We start from the raw sequence: 17,208 nt of genomic DNA, 5'->3' as shown, positions 1-17,208 counted from the left end.
CAGGTATTTACCAGTTGTTCAAAGTAATGCATTAAACCCATAAAAAGTATACAAAATTCATATTGCTGTTTTTTTTTTATTGGGTGTCCATTTAACTGGGTTTCACTGGCTTTCTCATGAACTACTGTAGAAACATCACACACTACATACTGTAAAAACACCCAGCTCCAGAGTGCCCTAAGAATTTTGTGAACCTTTTCCACCCTTTCATATGTTTTAAGGTGAAAAAAGCCTCAAAGTTTGTATTGGTGATTACCATGTTGGATTGTCCAATAAAATGCTGTTGGCTTGCTATATCTTAGAAACAGGAGAATGTGAAACACTCTGATGGCTGTAACCTGTGCTCATACAACACATACAAGCAGGACGTGCTGAAGGGCAAAGAAATATATCCCAATTTTAACCTTAGTAAAAGCTTTTTTCTATGGAACTGGAAGAAAAACTTTTTAAAAATACCTTTCCAAACAATGTAGCAATGCTAATTTCTTGAAGATTGAGTTAGCGATCAACAAAGTATTATTTTACTGGAATGCGGCGTGAACATTGGGCTGTGTCTATGAGCTATTCCTCATTGCTCTCTTTTGCCAAGGAACCCCTGCCCTCCTAATCCACATGAGCTGGAGTCAGTCAGCACCTTCCTCATAAAAACCCTGGGATCTTTTTTTGACAGTTTTTTTAGCTGGATGCACTGCAGGGGATATATTAGTATGTAATCCTTTTTATTTCTGAAACATTATAGGGCTCCATATCCTGCAGTGTATAAAAAAGGCTTGTTTTTCTACATGTACTGTACTGAGACTCACACCGTGACCCTTAAACTCCAAAACAGGACAGAAAGCAGACATCCCCCCTTGCAGGGACTTTACTTTATCTTAGCTGTCCACACCTTGCATTCCAGGTTCCTTGTCTATCTATAGACTTTAACCTCCAGTGTTTGACAAACAGCTAGGGCTAGGGCAAGGGCAGCGATTAGACTGTCACGCCACCCCTGAAAAGAAAAGGGAGGGAGAAAGAAATAAGGGATTTATGAACACATGCAAGATGACCAGACAAGGCCAGAATGTTTGATAAGCTTATGAACTTCTACCTTCCAAATTGAGAAGACTGCCATTTACACTAGGTTACAAGGGAGCACACTGAAGAGAAGTATCCCACAAACATTGTTTTAAATAATTCAGTTATCATTTAAGACAACTGTTGCCTTAAAGATAAATAACTTTTTTTTTTCTTTGCTTTGGAATGTGATCACAATCATTGGAGAGCAATAAACCTTAAACTGCCACAACAATGCTTTATCCCACTGCTGCAGGAGAAAAAGTGAAAGGGAGCACACTTTTAGGCTCCTTCTGTGACATCATCCTTTTGGAATTCAAGTCTCTTTAGGTTGGCCTGCTATTTTTAAAGAGACAGTAATTGAAGCCATTAAGTCTGAGATGTTTCGGAAAAAAAAAATTTGGTGAACATGATCGTGTGTTAACATTATCACGATCAGGTGAAAGTGTCTGCTTCCTTGTTGCATTTTAACTGAGAGAGTTTTGTAAACTTAAGATGAGAGTGAAACACAAAGAAAAAAATGACCTGGGGAAGCATAATACAAAAAACGTGTGTGCCGTAAGCAGTTAATGAATCGTGCTGTTGGTTACTGCATTCTTGCTTGTGTTGTTGAGCTGGTGAACGACTGCCGTAAGAGTGGGTGTATCTACCACCTGTCTTCCTAGAGTGTTCAGAGGGATTATCTCCATCTTCTGGTGACAGGTACCCCCCTTAGGCACTCTGTTCCATGCAAAACTAAAAATAAGAAGCAGTGATCTAGAGTTTCAGTTTTGCGTTCACGTATCATCTCACTGAACAACGGTTAACCCAAAAAGGGCACTTTCAGCAATGAGTCAAGGAAGCCTTCCAGATACCATTAAAAAAAACTGAGGAATCTACTTCTAAAACTATTAAAAAAACAGTGCATTTCTATACTGGTTTTAATGCGCTGTCAGCTTTCAGCAACGTACAGGTTGTTTAAGAATATAATGCTTTGGTTAGAGCTTGGCTTTAGAAATGGATTAACCATTTCTCATAATTCTTTGCAATAATGCTGTCACTAACCTCATCATTAAATCACTAGAGGAGCAATATGGGGGGAGCAAGTGCTGTGCATTTAATAATGAGGTGTGTGTTGTAATGAAGGCAAATTTAATGGGATTTAATGTAGTTGACAGCCAAGGTAGAGTAGCTTCATCAGTGGTATCCTCACATCAGAAAACCTTATAATAAGGGCTGAGTGTGGATGCTCACAGTTTGAAGAGGCTTTTTACATTGCTCTTTATCTGGGGTTGACCAGTGTCGTGTAAACACAGATGTGTAAGTGGTCTGAGTGATGACCATAGCCTACACACGCAGTTTGACTTGCAGGGAAAAGGTTGTGCTGTATTATTCATACTATCACACAGCGGCATGTTGGTGCCACTCTCCCACAAAAGGTGATCTTCCACTGCTGGAAACTGAGAGTATAATCCTGCACCATTTCTGTCTGCCCTCCCATCTGGAGTCAGCTCAAACACGCTACCAGATAACATAAAGCTTCCCACAAGCTGTCTGTGTGAAATTCGTACAGTAAGGCTTCTTGTTAATCATGACATATACTATTATAAACCAGCTGTCAGGAGAAGAAAAATCAGGGACGCAGGATATCAATTATTTGTTCCACATGCATGGCTTATAGGTTGAGTTTCTTTTCTAGTTTTAATTTACATCAGCATCCTTGCATACCACAACATGCCAAAAAAGTCGTTGAACTACTTTTCACGGGCACACATCCTGGCACAAGTTTCTTCTTCATGGACATCACAATAGTCACAACAAAGACTGGAACTGCCATCACAATCTTTAAGCAAAAATGAGATTGCATATTAACATGTGTGAGTTCCTTCCAATAAGACATTCTATTCTGCAGTACACAAATGGTGTTATTAAATTAATGGAAAACCACAACTCCCTCAAGAATTCAGCATTCTTCCTGTTATTTTCTGAATTCTCCTTTCTTAGTAGAAACCTTCTGAGAGAAGGAAGATACTGCAAAAGTACCTGCATTTATAAACCATAAAAAAGGGCAAGATCCCGGCACTGTTTAGTCACCAGAACATCTCAGACTTCCCACTACTTGACTTTAAGGACAAATCTGAAACTAGGCATACTCAAGCACTTGAAATTTACAACGCCTTGAAGAGTTTTCATTATTTTTATTCTAGTTTACCTGAGCATCTTTCAACAATGGAATAAAAATTTCATTTAACTTTATAGGGACAGTGGGTCATGCTTGTATAGATTTTTATAACTGCCAAACACATTATACTTTTCAAATAAATGGGTTTCTGGAACTGTAATAAACCTGAAAAGACCCCAGTGGTTCATGGTTTTACAACACAATTAATTTATCACACTGTTAGAAAAATGTCACCAATTTGTTTTATTATTTTCATGTCGTGTTCTGTAGCATTGTTAACAGTGAATAAAGAAGCTGCCGATGTTTTAATAAAATGTGTCATTTGAATGGGTAAAAGGGTATATTGTCATTCAGCAAGCAAGAGGCTTAGTTCGTTGCGTCTGCTCTTACACGTCCACAAAATGGTGCAGCCCGTTGAAAGTGGTTTCTTTCACGCCAGCAGAATTTCCGAAAAACTAAGAATAAATTTGGTCTCATTGAAAATAAATGTGTAAACAGGGTAGCATATATAGGCATTAACACTTCAAAGAATATGAAAGGATAATTTGCAACAACTAACAGATTTAGACCTGATGACAAACTGAATAATGTTTGCGTTGAACTCCTCATCACTGCTGCATATTTTTGCATAACTTCCTCCTCCTCAACTTCCTCTTAAAAATAAAAAAGGTCAGCATACAACACCTGTATCAAATTACTACCTCATTGCCTTTTTTTAAATCTGAGATAAAGATAAATGTGTCTCTAATGAAGACACCATACCTCTGTTAGTCTGATTTTTTGGTAAGACATGTGACAGCACTGCGAGCAACCGAGAGTGACAGGTTGACAGCACTTGTGGCTGAAATTGTGCTGTTCCGCAGAACAGGTAGGGCAACAGCAACTACGCCGTGGCCTTCCCAACACTGCGTTAAAAACACCGCCCTGTCCCTGCCCTGCAGCCAAAACACCCCGCCGGGAGGGTGAGGGGAAGAGAGCCGTCTCCAGGCCCCTACACGCTAGACTGCCAGCAAAAATTTAAATTACTGCCAACTGCCAACTAGGCAAGTCTCTATGATACAGCTGCCCACCAGAAAGACCCCAGACCTCTTTAAAGTCCCCAAAATTACCATAATGTAAGGCAGGCTCTGTATCTGAAAACTCATACTTCAGTGACAGCGCTTCTATACACCCTTGATATGAAAAATACCCAGTTAGGCTGGCTTTCCAAATGCGCTACCGCTCAGCCCTGAGCAGGACAGAGATCAATGAGAACCCAAAGCCACATAAACAAATATACTTTAAAATTTTTATTATTTTTTTCAATAAAGGGACAAAATGGGTGTGTGAACAGGATAATGCAGACAACTGCCAAAAAACACAGACAGTGGTTTCTCCAATAGAACTTAACATAGACCAGAAACAAATACAACAAAAAAAAAAAAGCCAGGTTGTTAATGACCTTTGGTCATCCTAAAAAAAATAATAATAAAAATAAAAAAAGAAATAAAAAGATCAATTTCTGTACCTCTGTTTTGAACAGAGCACATAAGTAATAATAAATAGTGACTCCCATAGTAAAAGATAAAGTTCAAGTTCAAGTTACAACAAACAGCTTTCATTACAGGAATAGAAAAGGCTGATAACAAAATATTCCGCATTGCCATTTACAAAAAAGTATCAACTCAAGCGGGCTTTTCCTTTATTTTCATTTTTAAATATGCTTTGCATATGAAATTCTTCCCAATCTAAATATAAAGCACCATTTAGTTTTTGGCAATGAAAAAAAAACCTGCAAAACATTTATTTTTTTTATTCTTTTTATATTTTTTATTTACTGCATATGAATTTGTTTTCTTTAAAGATGCTGGAATGTAGTAGGGTGAGAGAAGTTGAGGGACAAAAAAGCACACTACAGAACAAACCAACATTAGCTTGCAGTACTGCATACATAATGGCAGCAGGAGAAATAAAAAGATATGTACAACCATCTGTTTTAGCTATTGTGGACATTCTGAAAGGACTCCTTGAAGAGACCATTATATGGCCTTTCATCTATACAATGCCACATGTTTGTTTTTTTTTTAATTTTTGAAACATACAAATAATTCGTACTATATTATCCTGCCAAATTAAAAAAATATACTGTGGCAGCCTGTTTTTTCCACTACCGAAAAAGGTACATTTATACCTTTTAAGAGAACAAGCAACAGTTAAAAATACAAGCCTCAATATAAATACTATAGTGCCTACACTAGGTGAACATTTAATTCAAATACCATTCTAGAAATACAGAAAAAAGTAGACCATAAATGTGTTTTAGCATAGGAATCAACATGAGTGTGCATTTTCCTATATTTAAGTTCTATATATATATTTATATATAATCTTAAACCTTTCCCCAATGCAAGTTTTATTTAACCTGAAGAGCTGTGTACAGCCAAGGCAAAAACAAACAAAAAAGTCCTCTATCACAGATTTCTTTTCTTTTATATATATGTGATCGGGTCTTGAATACCACCAAGACAAAGAAAAAAAAACCTTAAATACAGTTCCCCCTAAAGATAATGAAGTGTTCTTTTAAAAAATTCTTTTAACATTTATATTTTAAAAAATTTGTACAAAAATTCTTGCACTGTAAGTAGAGTGTGCGGTCATTCATTCTATAGAAGGGTAGTCTATTTCCATTCACAGCACTGCTACCTTTTGTCCAAGGAGCCAGGCTTTCTAGGTGTGGAAATGGCTGGCAGAAGCCTTTTTCTCTATGCTAAACAACAAGATCATATTCATGTCAGCATTATAGTAAGTTTTCCCTTAAGTGTATACCTGTAAACTGGGAAAATTGTACAGTGCACTTAGTTGTCCTATATACGAGCAGTCATTTTATACTCAACCTCTGTACCTCTGATTAAAGAAAAAAGGATACAGACATAACAGGCAGAGTGTCAAGTGCTATCTTAACATCAATCGGGGCAGATGCTAATTTAATAAAAAGTATCCTTTTTTATGTCAACACAAATAGCACACAGTGTTTGAAAACTTAGAAATCGTTTGTTTTTAGGGAGCACAGGCGTACGTACTGCAACTCTTGTGAATGAAATTCTTTTGAGGATTTCAGTTTCATGTTTCATGTATGGGCAATTCATAGTTAATCATCACTAACAGACAATTTTCAAATGCTTTTCTTTACAAAACAAGTCCTCAACATGCCCTCACACATAGACCTCCCCTTCTCTAGATCATCCCATTACCCATCAGTGTCGTTAAGCGCTGATAAATTCTTAACAGGGACGCGAATACCCTTGTTTAGGTGCCTTATTCAGTAATACTGCTCGGGCTGCACACTGAAGATCCAGGCAACATACATTTTATTTTTGTGCTACTTACAAAAACATTAAAACAGTAAAAAAAGAGCTTAAGTTTGTGAATTAACAACTCACAGTACCAGTGTGTATGGTACCAAAAGAAAAAGAAACAACCCACACAGTATAGCATGTACCATGCCAGTAAACAGAGTCATAATTAAAAGATATACATGTAATAGGTAGCTAAATGATGATTAACTAGAAATTTTATTCGCTTATTTTAATTTTTTTTTGTAGTCACAGTCGACCATAGCAGTCAGGTGCTTGATGCAAGAACCTTATTTAGGATCCAAAAGACCCACTTCCAGTATCTAGCTGAGACTCCAAGCTTATAACAAATAGGAAGATTAACCAATGCAGTTTCAATATATCCAAGGCACTCAGATTTTTTTTTTTACCAAATGATAGTACAAATTCAAATTTCTTTTAATTCATTTTTCTATTTTTATTTTTTTTAAGAAATTCAAGGCTGTCACTGCTATATTGTAAATAACCCAATTGATATTTTTAACCCCATTTGGACAGATCATCTTTTAGAAAGACTAGTTTAAGTGCGGTTCCCAGCCCGTCCAGAGAGGGTTAAGCAATAGACTGTTTTCCTCCATGTTACAACACAAAACTGTACATGATATGTATTACAGAATGTATGCAGCATGGTGTTTTTTTTCTTAAATAAAAAGTAACAAGGAAACAGCAACACATTTACTCAACAACTAACCAACCAGGGACAATTTTTTCAAAATTAGCCAAAACATACCATACATGCTGTCTAATCAAAAAAGAAAAAAATACACAACATGTAAATTATTGCACAAGAGAAAGGCTCGAAGTTTGCGTAAATGCAATAGTATTGCCCCGATACAGATCATGCATTTGACGGTAAACTAAACAAGATGTGCTGGTGACAAGCACGTTATTCTTAGCTTCCACTGGACTACCAAAAGAGGGAAATCTACAGGGAACGTTTATGGGCGGATGGGTAATCAATACTTCTCTATTCAGTTTTAATATCGTTATTCAAGGCGCGATCACTGTGCCATTTTTTCATGTGTTTCTCCAGGGTACTGTACACGCTAAAAGGCATCTGACAGATTTCACATTTGTAAACGTCCTTTCCCACTTGGCCATGAGTTTTCATGTGCCTGGTGAGTTTGCTACTCTGAGCACAGGCGTAATTGCAGAGCTCACATTTGTACGGCCTTTCCCCTGTGTGGCTCCTCCGGTGGACCGTAAGGTTACTGCAGTTTTTGAAGACTTTGCCACAGTACTCGCATGTGTCACTTCGGCGGCCGTCCTTGGAGCTTGGCCGGCCGGGGCCCCCGATGTGAGGGGTGCTCCCTCCACTCCCTGTGCCACTGCGGCCTGACACCCCTCCGTCCATCTCCCCCGGGGGGGTGGAGAAGCGTAAACTGCCATTCTCTGAGGAGTGCTCAGAGGAGGAGGCAAAAGGCGATTGTCTGGAATCTCCGAAGTTCAGAAAAGGGTCCTTGAGCTGCCTAGAAGCAGCATACCCAGCCAGCCACTGGGAATACACATTCTCAGTGTTGGGTATGGTGGTGGGAAGGTCAAAATCCTTCTCCATTTTGATGCGTTTCGAGAAAGGGCTTAGGGAGCTGGGACTACCCAGCAGCAGCTTCTTGGACATGCCCACTGAGGCCGATTCACCCGGAGAGGACCCCCTGCCATTAATGGCGGACCCAGAGCCATCGTCTACTCGATCAGATTCCCCAGCCACAGAGTCCTCATCACACATGTCCCTCTGGACCTCGGTGTCTGAGGTCAGCACTCCACGCTTGTGTTGATGGAAGGCCTCGCTGTAGTGCTGCATGCTTGCTGCCAGGCCCATGCCCTGCATGACCTCTGGAAGCGATCGAGGAATCCCCTCCTCCCCGCCTCCAATGTGCCGCCCACCACTGTTTTCATGGTGTCGGGCTGCCTCAAGGTTGAGGCCAAAGTGGTAGTCATTCCTGCCCCCATCATTCTCCATCTCCTCCCCTTCTTCCTCCTCTTCCTCCTCCTCCTCCTCTTCCTCCTCCTCTTCCTCCTCCTCCTCATCCCCATTCTCGGGGATCATGCACCCATGATCGTTCTCGCTCTTAAACTTAGCCACCACAGACTTAAGGGCGCTGCTGGCACTGCCGACTAATTCACTAGTACCTGGCTCTGGGGAACTGGCTGTGGAAAGACCATCGTCGGACTTGACGGTCATGGGTGAGGACTTGTGCATGTGGGTCTTCATGTGGCGCTTTAACTTGCTGGCCTGGGTGCAGGCATGGTCGCATAGGTGGCACTTGTATGGTTTTTCTCCTGTGTGGCTCCGCCGGTGAACTATTAGGTTGCTCTGGAACTTGAAAGTCTTTCCACAAAACTCGCATGACTTGGTCTTTAAGGGTGTCTGCTGTTGTTGCTGTTGCTGGCTAGGAGTTGACTGAGAACCCGAAGGAGACTGCATGGCTGGGAGAGGAGGGGTGGCCAAAAAGGGAGGTTTGGCCCCTGGCTGGAATGGTTGCAGTAGCCTTTGCATAGGGCTGGGCCGATTGGGCGACAGGGGAGGCGTGGATCCAGAAGTATTCCCGGCCAGCTCCCGCAACCTCCGTGAGAAATCCATCACGGGCGGATCCATTGCCATGGGATTGAGCCGCAGCACCCTGTCAAAGGCACTCGGGTGATGTGTCGCCAGGGCCATGTCCTCGGGGCTCAGGTGCTCTATACGATGGGGATCCAGGTGGTGTCGAGGAGGGGGGCTGAAGAGAGGAGGCGTGGGAGGGAAGCGGCCCTCTCGCATGCTTGGCGCTTCCCGGGAGGAAACGGAGCCCGGTATCCGTAGCAGGTTGAAAGGACTGTTGTCTGCAAGGTGGATCCCATGGAGTGGTGGCTGGGAGGCACACTCGGCACCCAGGCCTGAAGGGATGCCCACGCGTGGGGTGAGGGGGCTGCCATTCTCGCTTTCCAGGTATATCCTGAACCCATGAGTGTTCTGTGCATGCTGGAGTAGGAACCATGCACTGGTGAATGGCTGTTTACAGGTTGTGCAAGTATAGCTGCTGGGCTCATCTTTACCTGGGAAAAACAAGAAAGACCTCCATGAGTCTCCTGACCTAAACATTTTCTCTCGTTTCGTTACGCTTTCAGAAAAAACCCTTGCCCATGTTTGGAAAAGTGTCACTGAAAAAAAAAAACACAGCTTCCTAAACAGAAAAGTCTGTTTCTGTGAGACAGACTTTGCAAGACGTCAGAGTCCTTCAGGGCTGCGTTGTTTAGCAGTCTGTATTTGAACCTACTAAGTGACTCACAAGTGGCGATTGAGCTCCCCTTAAAGGCTGAGGTAGAAAGTCTGCCCATAGTCTTTTGGAAAGGGAAAAGGGTTAGTTGTATAGATTTTAGTTATGTTTCAGGCACCTTAATAAACTAGGAACAGTCAAAGGTAAAGAATACATAATCAGATTTGGGTTTAATCACTGTCAGAAAGGAATCTTCAAAATACGGTATCTATTTCTACTACTTCTGACTTATCTCTGCAGTTTGTCACCTGGTAAAGGCATTACATAGTTTTGAATATAACTTACATTTTAAAAACTACTTACATCAGAAAACACTATAGCCGAAACCCCAAAATTGAACAGAAAAGATAAAAACATAACAATGTTACAAGAGAAGGCACGGACTATTTTCTATGTTGTTATTTTAGGTCTGTACAGGGAATTCAAATAGACGGCATCGTGCCGCTGTAAGAATTGTTCTCAGGCATGCTTACTGTGAGTAGTTTAAAGCTCCACAATAAAGGCAAACAATGAGGCCTCTGAACAGAATGCACTCTTTCATTAGAATACAAAAAAGGCATATGTGGAGTATGTCAAAAACTCCCACAGGTAGTGGATCTCAAGAAGAAACAAATTACAGTAACAGCTAAAAGAAATAAATATTCAAAACCAGGTTATCACTGTAGTTACCTACAGCAAAAATGTAAATATTATGTTGATGATTTCAGGCACAGATCAAAGTTACAAAAGAAATATTTACCAGGGACCTTGCTGGCTTTTCAATCCAAACTGAATAAGCTACCTAATGGATAAATAACTGATCCTTTGTCTTACAGCAGTGATGTTTCTCCACACATTACCTTGTACCTCTATAGAGGGATATGACCTATTATTTTTATACCACAGCTTTTAGTAAATTAGTGCCTTAACAGTCAAAAGCGTTTAATAATTCAGAACAGTTCTACATTTCTGTTTATTAAATCAATTATGCCTTTGTAAAAATAAAAACACAAAAAGCCCCTTGGTAAGCCTCAGCAAAAGAACACATTACAGTTACGCAGAATAAACAATACCCACAATTGTGAAGGCAAAGGAACATTTAAAATAATAATTGACTTTCAATGGCTCTTCCAGGTTGACCTGTAATTTGTTTCACAATGCATTTGTAATCTCATTAAATGTACCCAGCTCTTCTATGAACTCATTTACAAGATTAGATAATAAACCCAAACTGAAATTAAGCTTTTAAACATTAAGCAAATGGAGGAGAAATGAACACTTTTTTAAAAATGTGCCTTTATGATTCTTTCCCCTTTAGTACAAATATGTCTAACTTGAAATGTCACTGCTTCCCCAATCTTTTCCCTAAATCTCCAAGTTTGAACATTGAGAGAGGAGCCTTTTCTCTTTAGAAGTACAACCTCATATTTGTTACACAGCAGACTAGAAGAAACCTTTGCTAAAGGAACCATTCAACAGAAATGTCCTGGGCTTCATCTGGAACTCTGGAGCCACAAGAAATTGGAAACATTTTCAGGTATTTCAGTGGTTTCTCGAATCCAAAGCAGACAGTAAAAAGGAAAAATCTGTGGCAAGGTAAGTTTTTTATCAGATTGTGCTAATTTCATTTATAGTTAAAAAAAGTTACCATTTTGTAACTTCTAGAGATTTAGAATTCAACTAGATAGAAAAATTCTACATTTTCTCCAAAAGGTTATACTTCAATCTCTTTATTGCAATACATATATTTCCATATTCATTTTTACAAATGTTCTGCTATATCTCATCCATTCTAGGAAGAATGTGAAAAGCCCTAGTAACCCCCAGTGCTACCCAAGTTACTTAAAAAAAGGCGACTAATTCCAGGCTTTGGAAATTAAACTGATATTTTGGTGTTTCAATTTTTCATTTGAAAACTTTGGAGTATTAACAATTCTGTAAAAACTTGTGTGTGCTCTATGCACGCTGTCTGCAGTCTCAGGAACAGTTTTAAAAGAAAGCAGTTTTTCTTGAGGTCTTTTAAAAGCACAACTGCACAGGATAAATTTGAAAAGCAGATCTGTCTTCCATCAAAATGAGAGTGTAGACAGAAAATCTGCAGAATTCCTAAAAGCTTTTAACTAATGTTCTGGTCACCTGATTAAGTCTAAAGAATTAATAAGCATATTAAAAACACTGTCTAGGGTCATATGATGTTACCAACTTAAGCCACATAAAACATTTGTACCATTTTCTGTTCCAATGATCTGTTTAATTTGACTTACCATGCCTTAAGAATTAAATGCTAAATTGTCCAAAATACGCTTCAAAAATAATAATCTAACAATCCTACGTAGATGCAACATATGCGTGCTAGTGATCAGATTGGCTGTAATTAGGCCAGTTAAATTTAAAATTTAGAGCACTCTAAAAATCAGTACTGAAAACAACAGCACTGAGCCCACAGGTAAACAGGTGTTTAAAATCCCAAAACCTTCTGATATATTGGATATCAAGCTTCACAAATTCAGCCAGTTTTGCCACAAAAGCAACAAAATGGATATCTAACACTGAGTAACGAATGTCAGCTTGTACCCTACAAATTGGAGCTCATGAGGAGAAAATGCATCTGATGTATTACATTTTACAGTAATTGCAATTTATTTAAGCTATGAAAACAAGAGGTCAAATGGTCATAAAAAATCAGAGTACCATCATATAAAAAGCCAGATTTAGCTGGAATTCAGTGACAAGTCAGGAGAAACAGATGTAATCTGATGTGTAAGCAATAAGCTTCAAAACTGCCCTTAAATGCAATTTCTTTCCATCTCTTTAATACATCCTATGTAAGGGAGAAAAAAAGGAACAGAGGTATAAGACACCGAATTTGCTCATTGGCATAACATTTCCTTTTATCTCTGCTTTTTACTTGAGGGGTTCTGTCTGAAGTCTGAAGTCCAAACCATGTAATAAGACAACCCTTTATGATGATCTATATACAGTGCCTTGCGAAAGTATTCGGCCCCCTTGAACTTTTCAACCTTTTGCCACATTTCAGGCTTCAAACATAAAGATATAATTTTTTTTATTTTATGTGAAGAATCACCAACAAGTGGGACACAATTGTGAAGTGGAACGAAATCTATTGGATTTTTGAAACTTTTTTAACTAATAAAAAAATGAAAAGTGGGGCGTGCAAAATTATTCGGCCCCTTTACTTTCAGTGCAGCAAACTCACTCCAGAAGTTCAGCGAGGATCTCTGAATGATCCAATGTTGTCCTAAATGACTGATGGTGATAAATAGAATCCACCTGTGTGTAATCAAGTCTCTGTATAAATGCACCTGCTCTGTGATAGTCTCAAGGTTCTGTTGAAAGCGCAGAGAGCATCATGAAGACCAAGGAACACACCAGGCAGGTCCGTAATACTGTTGTGGAGAAGTTTAAAGCCAGATTTGGATACAAAAAGATTTCCCAAGCTTCAAACATCCCAAGGAGCACTGTGCAAGCGATCATCTTGAAATGGAAGGAGTATCAGACCACTGCAAATCTACCAAGACCTGGCCATCCCTCTAAACTTTCAGCTCAGACAAGGAGAAGACTGATCAGAGATGCAGCCAAGAGGCCCATGATCACTCTGGATGAACTGCAGAGAACTACAGCTGAGGTGGGAGAGTCTGTCCATAGGACAACAATCAGTCTTACACTGCACAAATCTGGCCTTTATGGAAGAGTGGCAAGAAGAAAGCCATTTCTCAAAGATATCCATAAAAAGTCTCGTCTAAAGTTTGCCACAAGCCACCTGGGAGACACCCCAAACATGTGGAAGAAGGTGCTCTGGTCAGATGAAACCAAAATCGAACTTTTTGGCCACAATGCAAAACGATATGTTTGGCGTAAAAGCAACACAGCTCATCACCCTCAACACACCATCCCCACTGTCAAACATGGTGGTGGCAGCATCATGGTTTGGGCCTGCTTTTCTTCAGCAGGGACAGGGAAGATGGTTAAAATTGAGGGGAAGATGGATGCAGCCAAATACAGGACCATTCTGGATGAAAACCTGTTGGAGTCTGCAAAAGACCTGAAACTGGGACGGAGATTTATCTTCCAACAAGACAATGATCCCAAACATACAGCAAAATCTACAAAGGAATGGTTCACAAATAAACGTATCCAGGTGTTTGAATGGCCAAGTCAAAGTCCAGACCTGAATCCAATCGAGAATCTGTGGAAAGAGCTGAAAACTGCTGTTCACAAACGCTCTCCATCCAACCTCACTGAGCTCGAGCTGTTTTGCAAGGAAGAATGGGCAAGAATTTCAGTCTCTCGATGTGCAAAACTGATAGAGACATACCCCAAGCGACTTGCAGCTGTAATCGCAGCAAAAGGTGGCTCTACAAAGTATTAACGCAAGGGGGCCGAATAATTTTGCACGCCCCACTTTTCATTTTTTTATTAGTTAAAAAAGTTTCAAAAATCCAATAGATTTCGTTCCACTTCACAATTGTGTCCCACTTGTTGGTGATTCTTCACATAAAATAAAAAAATTATATCTTTATGTTTGAAGCCTGAAATGTGGCAAAAGGTTGAAAAGTTCAAGGGGGCCGAATACTTTCGCAAGGCACTGTAATGGAGAGATTCCAGAACACAACAGTGCTCACATACAGTCCTTTTAATACAAATGTTTGAGATTTCTCAAATTCTCACTAACACCACCCTTTTATGGCTGTACAGTACCATTCATTCCCTTTGTTTCAACCACATGTGTTATACAGTACTCGTACACTTGAAATAAAGTGCGTTTTATTTGGATTCTTTCATGCTTGTGTGCTTCAAGTTATAGAAACAGTACAGGGAGGACCATCTGATATGACAAATGAGGTTTAATCATGACAAAGGTTCAATGTAGGTGTACAGTGCAAGATTTATTAACTACTGTGGACAGATTATTCACAGCAATTCTCTGGAAACAAAAAGAGGCCAATAATATTACAATCATGTGACCGATCATCAGCAGGTTTTTTAAATTAAAGCTGTAGGTGAATCCTACAAGAAATACACTTTTCTTAACAAATTTATTCTTTAGTGAGGAGAAGGTTAAATACCACAATACACACTACTTAATTTTACAATTTGTACAACTTCACACAATCTACAGACAAACCAACAAATGGACAAAATACCTTCACACTCTTACACAATATGTCAATCAAATGCAGACAGGAAAGCAGGGTGGCTAATTTAGTAAAATAATGTCACATTCTTCTTTTAAACCTATGGCACCCTGGATCTGTCATGACAATTTAGTAAAAGACCAACAGCTGAAAAATGTGTGCAAAATCAAAGCAGGAAAGAACTTCTTGGGGGGGAAATGCAAAAGGCCATTTTTGGTTGGCAAATTATGGATCATTACAATCTGCAAAAATTACAGTTAATTGTTGCCACCTGCACTGGGTTTAACCTACTATATTTTTTCTATTATCATGCAAGAGGTATTTTCTGCATTTTACATTCCTAGTGTAAAATTTATTTGGATATAACAATTATTAAAATTGCTTCATATTTAATATGATTATAGATTTTCCATGCAAGTTTTAACTGTTAAATATGCAATACCTTCAGCATTGTACTAGGCTCAAAAAGTGTACACCATAAATTAAACTGAATGTCTTATGCCCTCCGGACTTTCTTTAAAAAAAATGATGCTGTATCTGATGTCTGTTGAGTGCTGAACATTTTTATAAAAATGAGACTGTTTGGGGACCTTAAGATATTTCTTAAGGGTTTGAAGGAGGTATAAAGCAAAGATACATAAGTATAAGTATACCTTGCCTATGTATGTGTGTGTATGTATATATATATACACACACAGTATTTATGAGTATTGTATGAATATGTATCTAAAGGTTCAACAGAATATTTTATTGAGGGAAAAAAGGTTCTCTCATGTGTCAAATTGCCTTTACTTTCCCAAAGATATTCTTCCCTCTTTCAAAATAAAAACAGCTTTTAAGCACACAGCAGTGAGAAGGTGCCATTTTTATTGGCCACTGTAGAACACAGCTTTGAAGGACAGGTTACTACAACACTACATTTAACAAGACCTAGTTCATTTGATTATACAGTGCAGGGCTTTCTGGAATATGTAATCATCTTTTTCGGATGACATTTTAAATATCCAACTAGACAAATAATTGCAGCAATAATTGATAGCCTAGTCAAGCTGAAGGATTATTGATTGGCACAGTACTCACCGAAACAAATGTTCATCTTTCACACATTGCAGTGAAAATGCTTAAATCTAGCTTTTGCTGACAAACTGTTACAATCTGATTTAATGACAAGACATGGAAAGACAGAAAAAGCAGGCACTCCAATAGTTTGGTTTAAAGATACAAATCTTTTAGAAAGGAAAAAAAAATAATTCAATTGGAACTGCAGAAGGAAAGACTCTTTCCTTGTTTAACTCATAAGTATTTAATGCTGGGGGGAGGGGTCTGTCCAAAAATAGTATTTTTATCTTTTTACAAAATAATTTTGCACCTTGTTTTCCCACATAAAATATATCAGGAAACCTGTATAGTGAATGCTGAAATGCACTGCAAATTCATAGAAAGAACCAGATTCAAAACTGTTTAACATTCATGTAATGGAAAAAAAAAAAACTTCCATGCTGATTTACTCTCATAGCGACTGCTACATTCTGGAGTTTGTTAGATGTAATGATTATCTGCGGCTTGACACTTTAAGCATTTAAGAGAACTCGTGAAGCAGCTTCACTCTAATTTACAGATCCTCAGTTAATTAGAAAGCCCTCCAATTTTCTGCAAATGTGGGTCACTATCGACAGCTCAAGCATTTGATGCTTCCTGTGACAGTTGTTGGGCCCGTCTTTCAGAGCTGGCAGAGGTGCCCAGATTTTTAGACTAGCATGGAATGAAATCAGAGGTGCCAGTTTCTGTAGGACATGACAGCAATGCTGGAGCACTAAATAGCTCTCTTTCCTCTTGTCAAATACTGATGACATTTGCAACCACTTCTAGGAACTACTTCTTTAAATATTGAAAAATGCAGCTTCTTAATTTATTATTTTTTCTTAATTTTTTTCTTAAATTAAGTAAATAAACCACTCATATATGTTTCATACCATAAGAGCTCTCTAATAATATAGTTTCACTCATTATAAAATAAATGTTTACGCTGAAATTTGAAACTTCTTGGAAGGAAATGTGTTCAGTAATTCCTGTGGTTTGACATGAGCTCATGGGAGCAGTTGGGCTTTAAAAGATAACTTTTCACTGCTAAAAAGGTGCTAAGTTGTTAAGACACTTGCAAATTTGAACCATCAAAAACAAATATGCCTACACAGGCAGAACTCTCCTTTCTAAGAACAAAGACAGCACTAAAA

General features: G+C 38.9%; 1 protein-coding gene across 4 annotated transcripts in view; it reads right to left on the bottom strand.

Moving 5' to 3' along the window:
* Positions 1 to 4,488: 4,488 nt before the first annotated feature.
* Positions 4,489 to 17,208, bottom strand: part of bcl11aa (BCL11 transcription factor A a) — a 54,812-nt gene continuing 42,092 nt past the window's right edge. For all 4 annotated transcript variants that reach the window (XM_088609514.1, XM_088609517.1, XM_088609516.1 and 1 more), the window contains one exon: positions 4,489 to 9,618. In XM_088609514.1, the coding sequence (XP_088465640.1) occupies positions 7,553 to 9,618 (2,066 nt within the window). In that variant the 3' untranslated portion in view covers positions 4,489 to 7,552. The remainder of the gene's footprint in view (positions 9,619 to 17,208) is intronic.

Source organism: Lepisosteus platostomus, chromosome 17 (genome assembly GCF_059453375.1).
Source record: "Lepisosteus platostomus isolate fLepPlt1 chromosome 17, fLepPlt1.hap1, whole genome shotgun sequence".
Taxonomy (NCBI): Eukaryota; Metazoa; Chordata; class Actinopteri; order Semionotiformes; family Lepisosteidae; genus Lepisosteus; species Lepisosteus platostomus.
The sequence above is the reverse complement of the archived record's forward strand: the minus strand, read 5'-3'. Positions and strand labels throughout refer to the sequence as shown.